The 10,952-nt window shown below is 40.3% G+C and overlaps 1 protein-coding gene across 8 annotated transcripts in view; it reads right to left on the bottom strand.

Moving 5' to 3' along the window:
- The window catches only part of PKP4 (plakophilin 4), a 245,292-nt gene that overhangs the window by 33,430 nt on the left and 200,910 nt on the right, over window positions 1–10,952 (bottom strand). For all 8 annotated transcript variants that reach the window (XM_039237527.1, XM_039237526.1, XM_039237532.1 and 5 more), the window contains 2 exons: window positions 8,537–8,669; window positions 7,198–7,411 (listed from right to left, as the gene is read on the bottom strand). In XM_039237527.1, coding sequence (XP_039093458.1) covers window positions 7,198–7,411; window positions 8,537–8,669 — 347 coding nt within the window. The remainder of the gene's footprint in view (window positions 1–7,197; window positions 7,412–8,536; window positions 8,670–10,952) is intronic.

The raw sequence follows: 10,952 nt of genomic DNA on the forward strand, positions 1-10,952 counted from the left end.
CCTAGAGATTTGCCTGAGAAAAAGCCACTGAAGCGATATGTTCCATGGCTGGCTTTGATGGATCCCAGGAATGTGCTTTCCCACATGCGCTAAATCTTCAACCTCATCGTTGTATCAGCTTAAGAAGCTAAAAGCCATGAGAAGTCCTACAGACTCAGAAACTGCAAGGTACTTGTAGGACCTGAGCTGGCGTCTCTTGGGCATTTTCTTTTTAGATTTTCATTATACGGCTTGATCTTTCTTAAATATACTGGCTGTCTAATACACGGAGTGCGTGTGTCACTATGGGGTCTCTCTTGTACTGAGGATTTCTACTCTGATCAACAGCTGACCGCCTGAGTTCTATAGGGACCTCTGTGACTTCCCATTTGACTGCTTCATTTTGCTTGAAACTTAGAAGCCTACACATAAGGGGCGCCTGGGTGGCTCAGTCGGTTAAGTATCTGACTTTGGCTCAGGTCATGATCTCACAGTTTGTGAGTTTGAGCCCCACATCAGGCTCTGTGCTGACAGATCGGAGCCTGGAGCCTGCTTTGCATTCTGTATCTCTCTCTTGTCCCACCTCAGCTCATGCTCTCTGTCTCTCTCTCGAAATAAATGAATTAAAACATTAAAAAAACCAGAAGCTTACACGTGAAAGGACATACTCTACGTATAAGGTTGAATCCTTTCACACTCGAACTATAAATCTTGAAATATTACAAGATGAAAATCACATTTTATGTTTCCTAAGCAACCCTAACACTTTATGATTATACCTGATCAGTAGTTTGATGTGACTGTGCTAGTGGCCAAGTTCAAACACAGTTCTCTGTAGTCTCAGGTGAAATTCAGAGAGTAAAGGATATGTTTTTCTTTCTTTTTCTTTTTCCTCTTTTGGTGGTAATTTGAAATAATAAAGGAGATGAGGCTTTAAAATGAGCAGATGCACCCCCAGACTGTGTACCAGCTCAGTACTTTTCAGTGGCTGGAAGAGAGGGGACAGAGGTAGAGGAAGGAAGAGCTCTGGCTTGCATACCAGAAACCCAATCAGGCCTCAGTCTCTCTGGAACCCAGTTTCTCATCTACAAAATGGGGGACAGAACAGAAGACTTCTTTAAGGCTCTTTCCAGTTCAAAGTTCTGTGACTCTGAATTAGGAGTTGTCCCATCTATAATACACCGTTGTGTCTTGTTACCAGTTAAACTTATTTATCATTCTATTTCTTATTACCAATTTTTATGGTTTGATATGTTCAGTGAGTAAGAAAGCACATGATTCTGTTGTTCTTGTTTTATAAAGTGGGCCAAGTGTAAGGATCCCACTGACGTTGGCTGAGAAGTGGGAAGAGATGTTGCTAGATTTCTGGAAACTACCCATGCAGCTCCTGATGGCTCTAGTGGTCCACAAAAAGCAGGATAAAAGTAATAAGCCAACTCCTCTCTGGACAAAAGAACAAACAACTGTTTTGAAGGCATAATGATTAGACCAAGGGGACATGCTTAGTAAATTATTTCATCCTGTAATGGCACTTACCATTCCAAATGGCTGAATGCATGTCCACTAAGCTCTAGCTCCTTATAGAACATCCTACTGTTTGCTAAACTTTAGCCTGGCCCATCTACCCTTCCTCAGTGCATGACTATCATTTCCTTATTAATTTATTACCTAATTAGAAATATGGAGCTAATGATCACTAAGGGAATAAACCTAATTTCATGTTTTGCATAGTATCTGAAATCCACTGCTGGCATCTAAAAATTTTTAAAATAAACAGTGTGGAAATATTTTACTCAGCCATATGGATGAATAATCACCTGCTAAATTGGAAAGAATGTGAATGTAGCAGTCATTTAAACAAAGGCTATTATTATTTAAGAAGAAAGGCTACTTTTTGGTATTTAACACCAGTGTTAATAGAGATAATAGAAATGTGGTAGTTTGGGGACATCTGATACATTAAAAAAAAAAAGGTAGGCCTCCAAATTCTGTGAAATATCAATTTCTATAGTTTTTAAAAAATGATGCTTTCAGAATGCTCAATAACTCAGAACTCAGATTTCCTGGCTTAGAAACACTATTTAATTATCTTGAGCAAATGAGTTCAACATATCTTTTCTAGTGACAAGATGTTCCCATTTTCCACCCATAGTGTGTGGCCTAGAAGACATTCATTTTATTACTCAACTGAGAACAACCATATTTCATGCGGCTTTCAAGTTGAAGCACAATAAAGGCAAAAAGTATCTTTGTAATAAAAAAAAACCTCACCCTAAGCACCAAGATAGATCAGCAATTACTAAAAGAAAAGCTCATTAGGTTCAACCTGGAAAATATTCAACACGATGAAGAAAACACAAGAATCCTGTTACATAGTAGAGGACCATTTTAATTAACAATGACAGCCATACTGTCTTGAGAAAACACACCTGGCAAAAAGTATTTTTCCTTTTTTCCCTGCAAATAAAGGTGTGGCCCAAAGTGCAGGTGCTGGGCAATTATTATATTCAAAGCAAAGGGGAGGCATCTTTTTAAAAGAAGAGCTAAAACTTCTTCATTTACGTACATTAAAATACCAAACTGACACAAAGGGACTAGGAAAAAAGTAAGCCTTTGAATTAGTAACTAGGTTGAATTACATACGTTAAGAAAATTAAAATACCTAGTTTTATAGGGGATAGTGATTTCTTCCAATAATACAATATTTTGAACACAGCAGTTCCTTGTACTTTAACATTTCATGATCCTAAGCTGACAATAATCTCAGCTGAGGAGCGCCAACACCATCCCTGCAAAGGGCAAGTACTGTACTAGGCTGGCCAGGGGCAGCGTAACTTGTGGAGACATTGGCAGGACACTGAAGTTTAGAAGGATAATGTTCTGTTTTCAAAGAGGATTTTAAAGGAGATGGGCAGCTCACAGGGAATGCTGAGTGATGTGGCCACAGAGTGCCTAGCTGCCTATGTTTGGAGCAGACATGCCTTAATGAGAATGGTTCAGCTTGAGACACACCTTCCTGGTTAGGAAAGGTCCAGGAGGCTGGATGTAGGGTGACTGGTCTTTTCCTATAGGGTTATTCTTAGGCCACATGAGCTCTTGAAGGCCTATCTGCTTGCCTTCTCAAGCCATACTTAATATTTTCTTGTTGCTCTCTGGAAAACCCTGATGCTCAGTCTTACCTCCACAAAGCAGTGAGCTCCCCATCTCTGTGGGTCTGAGCACATCATGGGCGGCTATGCTGTGTGGAAGCTATACGGGGAATTCAGGCACTGGGTAGCTGATGGAACAAAATTCATTTTGAGGGCTCCTCCGACCCTGTAATTGGCTTAAAGACAGCTTATGAGTATTTGACTCAAGGATGAGTTAATGAAAGAGCCCAAGAAGTCTTGATATTGCCAGGCTTTAAAACACACCATGGATTAGTTATTCTAAAAAATATAAGGAACATCATTTAGAGGTGGTATCACTAAATTCTGGAACTAAAAAATGTGAAATATAATTTTTTTTGTCTTCATAAATCTTGGTCTACAAATATGAGCATACATGCAAAACACACACACAGACACAACTGTGCTAGATTTATATTATGACTTTGTAGTTTCATATTAGCTGGATAATGTTTATATACAAATCAAACCCAGGCTGACATTCAGTGTTCTGGAGCTCGAAATTCACTTTTGAAGTCCTCTGATCCAACTCCTTTATATATGTCAACTGAGTGAAGTGTTCACACACTGAGCACTCCCATTCCAAAGCAAACACTACTTTTGAAGAGAACATTTCATAAGCAATCAGTTCATAAGTCAGTATAAATTATTAGGAGTAAAAGTATAGAGTTATTATTAATTCTTCCTCCCATACATATAAGGACAAAAAATAGTTTTAAAGCCTGAAAGTTACTGGCAGTTGTTTAGAAAAAAAAAAAGAGAGATTGGTGCTAGTTTTACACAGGAAGCAATATGGTCTACTGGAGAAACAGTGCTTTTTGAATTAATAAACACTCAGATCCTCCTTTCAAGGCTAGGACCCATTTCTTAAAACATCTTGCATTCTCAGCAACTAGTACTGCACCCACAAAGAAAGAGTGAAACATGGAGGGAAGCATCTAAATTAGCACTTACACCTAGAGTATGCACCGGGCAAATTAGTACATAAAAGCTCTTAGTGAAGTCTGGCTCTACTTCAAATAAATCGGACTTATTCTCAAATGAAAAAGAAATTGCAAAACTTTCATGTACTTGCTTCTTGTTTATCACTAAATCTTATACATTCCTCATGCTCCAAAAAAACACTATAATCATTTCACCCAAGGATAAAACCTCAGAAACAAAAATCTAACAAAGACCTATTCTTCCTGTGAGAAATTATGACAGAAGAGAAAACAACAACAACAATAACAACAACAACACCCTACACATCTATCATGACTAGTTCATCAAAAGAGAACCAGATCTGAGTAGAAGCTATGCTTTTAACATCAGACTTTTCCCTGGATTGCCACTGATCTTGCAGGGAGCCCACACATATCAGTTGGCAGTCTTGTCGGCCGCACAAGTGTGACTGGGAGACGTTATTTGGACAATTACACAGGAAGTTCACAGTGATGGGGAAGAAACACCAAACAAGGAAAGAAAGCACTCATGCTGCAGACACATGGTCTCCTTTGAGCCTCCCTCACAGAGAGCTTAATGTAAGGGAGTGATTGTGTGCTGACTTCTACAATGGATAGGTCTATAGTCATCCTTTTTTCTTAGCTCTATTTATCCTGCTCTAATTTTCATTTTATACACATATGCCATACATATGTAAGTGTAAACAATTTATTTTTTGGTGTGAGAGGGTTTGATGCCTCCAAAGCATTTGAGAGTGAGACATTACTAATAAATCGATATGTAATTTAGATGTGTTAAAGCATTAATACTCAAACTATGTTAAGGCAGGCAGTCCAATGCAGACTTTCAGATTATATATAAAGTGTATTCTACTTTTAGTATGTAAATTTCATACCTCATTTGGAGTACAGGGTACTATATTTTAAATTTTAATATCTTAGGAGAAAGTTGATACCCCTCAAATATTAGATTCATGACGGTTTGCTACATTCCCCAGTGTTACTGAATTATATGTGACAGAACCTACAGCTCTGATTTCATCGTGAAAGCCAGTGGGGAATGCAGTTAATTTTTTTAAATGTTGTTAGAGATTTTTAAATTAAATATCTCAGGCATGAAAAATAGCATAGCAAATATAAGATACCCAGGTAACTACTATCTAGCTTTGACATTTTGTCTTGTTTGTTTCAGATTTCTTCCTTCCTCCCTCCCTCCCTCCCTCCCTCCCTCCCTTCCTTCCTTCCTCTTTCCTTCCTTCCTTCCTTCCTTCCTTCCTTTCTCTCTCTCTCTCTCTCTCTCTCTCTTTCTTTTTTTAAGAGAAAGAGAGCTGGATTAAATCCCCCAATCCCTTTTTCTCTACCTGTCCCCCCACCTGCCCCTTAATCTGTCTTCTGTCATTTGAATGAAAAATTTTAACTTTATTGTTGTGTGTATATCAGAAAATAATTTGTAAGCCTCAACCTGCATATTATGACACTTTATACCACTAGTATCATGCTGTGCCTACCATTCCACCAATGCTTCTAGATATTTATCTATAGATCTATTAGATATACAGATATTAGAGCTATCCAAAGATAGCTCTAATGCATTTGTCTTAATCCTTATGTCTGGTTTCACTGTGTGAATGTACTGTCATTTATTCAACTATTTTCCTACCAGTGAATACTCAGTATTTCCCCCCAATTCTCTGTTATAAATAATGCTGTCATTAATTTGCCCTGCTGCAGAACTGTTCTTTTACCTGGACTTCAAGCACCCCTGAACCCAACTGACACTGCTACAATGTCATCACTCAAGAAAAAGCATCACTCACTTCCTTCTGTTCTCTCACTCCCCACATTGGATCGCTGTGCCCTGACCATGACGTGCTTCTCTTTATTCCCTCTTTTCGACCACCCACCCTGTCCTTCCTTCCCTTTTTTAGTTTATTTACTTATTTTGAGAGAGAGTGGGAGAGACAGAGAGTGCATGAACAAGGGGAGGGACAGAGACAGAAGGAGAAGGAGAGGGAGAGAATCTCAAGCAGGCTCTGCTGTCAGCACAGAGCCCGACACAGGGCTTGATCTCATGAACTGTGAGATCATTACCAGAGCTGAAATCAAGAGTTGGATGCTCCACTGACTGAGCCACCCAGGCGCCCCTAAACCACCCCTTCTTTCTATCATAGATGTGGCTCAAGCTATTACCTTGAGATTACAGGCCTCCCAGATGCCACGTTCATCTACTTCAAATCAATCCCCCACCTGCTGCCTGCTGGAAGAATGCATTAAAGGCCCAAACCGGCCACACCACACCCTATAATCACCCCCACTGTGTATGGGACACAAGTTCCTCACAAAAGTTCCCCAAACCAGGCCTGCGTTTCTCTTCGGCCTTGCCTTCCTTCGGCATGCCTCTCTTGCCAGAAGCTCCGACCCCATATTCCATGCTGGCTCAGAACCTCTGCCTGTGACTAGACTATCTCCCCAGCCAAGGCCTCCACATCCTTCAGGGCAATTTTGGTTTCACACCAACCAGGGGACCTCCCTGCCCATTCTCTGTACTCCTGGTTGCAGCCCCCACTGAGTCCTGGCATTTGCCGCTTCTCACTGACATTGCCAGAACCACTCCTGTTCCTTCTGATCCAGAGTGCTACTTGAGGGCAGAGGCTGAGGTTTATTTACATGTGCATCTCTGGGAGCCGGGAAAGCATCTGAGGTACGAACAGGGATCTGGACCCTGGCTGAACTAAAGTGGAAGGTAGCCAATCCATTAAGTGTATTTTACTTTCTTAATAAAGGAGAGCTGGTCTATTTAATACAAGTAGATTTACTATGGAAAACATCATAAAAAGCTGTATGCAGTCATCCATGCACAAGACATCTGTTAGCTGATACTTACACACTAAAGAGCAATAAGTGATACTAGTCAGGATGACCCTGCAGCAGTGCAAGTGCTTTCTGAATCATCAAATTAAATTAGATTCAGCCTTTGTCACAGTTGTGCACACTGTATCATGATCTCCTACCTAGAACCTCCAAGTCCTTCACTGTGCCACCACATAGGACATCAGCTAGATGGCTTTCAACATTTCCTCCAGGACAAGATCACATTGTTTACCCACCTGTAACAAGCTCCCTTACTTCTGCATCAATAGATTTTCTCAACAGTCGCAACAAGGCAGGTATCCCACCGACATTCTTCATTGCTATTTTATTTTCATCTGTAGACTTGCCAAAAACAAGGTTTCGGAGGGCACCACAAGCATTCTTCTGAACTTCCAAAACTCTGTGGTCCAAAAGATCAACCAGATGCTTGATTCCCCCTAACCTACACACCTAGAATGAAAAATATGAGGTATCAGGCCTAAGCGACACATGATTAAAAAGTGATCAAACAGAAGTCTGTTATGGAAAGACTTCCGAGAAAATGGACAACTCCAGATCATTTCAAAAGGTTGCTTTTTATTCTAAATGACACATCTTTCATAAACATTAAGGACACTTTCCAAGATGAAGCTCTTTTCCTGGGTTTGTGGCTTAAAAAAAGGAAGGGAGTCTTAGGTGGATTAATGGCCAAGTGTAGGTAGCATAGTCCTACTCCACCCTCCTAAACACACAGAGGGGTTATGCTCATACTTCTGTGGGTAATGCGCAAATATACAAACACAATCAAGCTGTATGTATCAGAGGTAAGGATTTTTGACTGAAGTCATTGGATTACGGAATTGTTTCCCTAGACAACTCTCCCTAATTTTCTTCCATTTGTCAATTAATTAGTACATTACATTGAATATTTTCGGCTTTATTTCCTTTGTCCACCTTTAGCTCAGTAACTGGTATGTTGTTTTGCATATGAAGCTGAGGAAAACACTTTAGTTCCATTTGCCATTGCACGGGGAGGGGGGGATGCTAAAAATGTTAAGAAAGAATCTGTATGTCATAGGACACTAGTCAATACCAATGACTCACTGTATTTCTATAAATGCCAAAAAACTTTAAACTCTGAAATAAAATACTCATTTATGTTCAGTATTAGTAACAATTATAAATTCTCTGTAACTTGGCTTAATTGCATGTCGGCACTAACCTTGACCAGAATCTCATAAAGTACATGAGCTCAGTAGTTTCATGCATAATTTTTATCTAATAGATTTGCAAAAAAATACTTTAAAAATGTAAGTTAAATCGAATTTTGCTTCATGTTTTATAAGTAAGCTAATGAGTGGACACAGGATTTGAAAATGCTAAAAGCACTCCAAGAAATATGCTCATCTGGGTTTCTCCTATGAAATACTGAAATGCACGGTTAAGAAATAAAGGAGTATATGGTATCACAGTATCCCTTTAAAATGGCCAGTGAAATGCATCTTGTAATGTATGAAGCACATAAGCACATGACTGCTCCATGGCAAGGCACCGTCCCCCGGGGGCGTGCCAGGCATGGGGGGTGGGTGGGCATACCTCCACTTTCACTTTGTTGTCCCCAAAGCACAGGTGCTGCAGGTAGGCGGCTGCATTTGCCTGCACGGAGGGGAACTGGTGCTGCAGCATGTGAATGACTTCGGGCAACTCGGGGTCACGCCAGGCAAACTCCCTGTGCAAGAAAGACACAGCTTCAAAGCAGGAAAGACCATGTTTTAACAATACACTCAATGAAGAGTTTGTCATAAGAAAAAAGGCTTGGCTGAGACTAAAATTGGAAGTTACAAACTCCTAAAATATATAATGTAAGGCCCTCTTCCCCCGATGAACATATGCAGAGGCTGAGATGCTTCTGATCTTAAAGAAATCATGCTTCACAGAAAGAGGTTCAAGAGAACAAAGGAAGTTCTTAATATGAAAAACTTTTCCATTCTCATTTTCTTCTTTGATTCTAATTTTATGCCTTTCTACCTATGTCAGATATTTGCAGGTGTAAGGCTCAAGTAAACAAGTGCACTTGAGTCAAGTGAGAAGTCACACCTGAGCAGACAGAAAGAAAGGCTGTTGGGGATAGGCAGATCTGGTGTCAGCCTGGAAATTGCAAGCAATGTGGGCCTGATGACTTTTAAGAAACTTTGTATTTACGGCTTCTCTTGATTATAAGAAATATGGAAAATTATATTAAAAAATATTTAATTGGTAATCCTATAATCAGAGAAAACCACTGTTGACATTTCCTGCTAGTTCCCCCCCGCCCCCCCCCCCATATGTGCACAAAAATGTGCACGTGTGCATACAGAATTTTTTCAAAGAACTGGATTATATTTAAATAGCACTTCATATTTCATGGGCACTTCTTCTGTGCCAGGCACTATTCTAGGCATTTTATATATAGAGAGTCATTTATTCTTTTTTTAAATGGAACTACCATTTAATTTCAATTTAAAATTGTTTTTTTAATTTGAGAGAGTGTGCATGCGAGGAAGCAGGGGAGGAGTATTGGGGGAGATGTGGGGAGAAAGAGAGAGAGGAGAATCTTAAACAAGGTCCATGCTCAGTACAGAGCCCAACACAGGGCTCGATCCCACGACCTGGGATTGTCATATGACCTGAGCTGAAAGCAGGAGTTGGACACTCAACAGACTGAGCCACTCAGGCGCCCCATTAATTCATTTATTCTTATTGCAACCACATAGATATGGAGGTTGAGACAGAGAGGCTAAGCATCTTGCCTAAAATCACCCAGCTAGTCAAGAGAGCAGTCTGCTTTCAGAGCCGGTGTGCTATCCTGCTACTTGTATACTGAGTATACAGTCATACTATGCACTTACACTTATACTCTGCTTTTTCAGATAACATCACATTGTGGGAATTTTCTGATGTCAACTGACTGGCTCACTGTTTAGCATCCTTGTTAAATGTGAATTTATTCTTACATAAAGATCAACTTCTTAGAAACAGTTCACTGGGTGGCTCAGTTAAGCGTCTGACTTTGGCTCAGGTCATGACTTCACAGTAACCCTGTGTCACAGTGCTGACAGCTCAGATCCTGGAGCTTGTTTCAGATTCTGCATCTCCCTCTCTCTCTGCCCCTCCTCCACTTGTGCACCCCCATCTCTCTCACAAAAATAAACATTAAAAAAATTAAAAAAAACAAATGAATGGTTCACAAAGCAACAAATTTGTGGATTTGATTACAGGATGAACTACTATACAAAATGAATAAAATGAATACTGTTTAATAAACTCTAAAAAATCTTTAAATTGACAACCCAGTGTTCCTTCTACTGCCCAGTTTATAAAGGTCTAGAGTCTCTCTTGATCTGAGAGGGCTCCACGCATTAACTCACTTGTCCACTACAAGGGGCAACTTAACCCTGCATACACATACACACCACCCATTCAAATGAATACTGAATTCTTACTATGCTGCAGGTGTCACAGCAGGTGCCAGAGAGATGCAAGCATAGGATAAGATGTGGTTTGGTGTACAAGACTCAGTACATGAAACCATGTCTTATTCAAGGAGTTTACCCGTGTCAGGCACTGTATCAAGACCTTTATATGTATTACCTCATTTACCTTGACTGTTGCCACATGGCATAGGCATTATTAAATAACAATTGATAGAGGTAAGGAACCTGAGATTAGTAATAACTGATAGAGGTGGGTGAAACCCAGGTAGTCTCTACGCTGCCTCCACAAATATGGAACAGAAAGCAGAGGTTCTGTAGCGGAAGAGTAAGAGAATACAACATATACAAGATCACATTTATAAAGGAAGATAACTCTGGTGGCCAAGTAAAGAATGTATTAGAATCAGAAAATATTGGGGGCGCCTGGGTGGCTTAGTCGGTTAAGCGTCCGACTTTCGCTTAGGTCATGATCTCGCGGTTCGTGGGTTCGAGCCCCGCGTCGGGCTCTGTGCTGACTGCCAGCTCAGAGCCTGGAGCCT

The sequence above is a fragment of the Hyaena hyaena genome, unplaced genomic scaffold (assembly GCF_003009895.1).
Source record: "Hyaena hyaena isolate Hyena2069 unplaced genomic scaffold, ASM300989v1 scaffold_126, whole genome shotgun sequence".
Classification (NCBI taxonomy): Eukaryota; Metazoa; Chordata; class Mammalia; order Carnivora; family Hyaenidae; genus Hyaena; species Hyaena hyaena.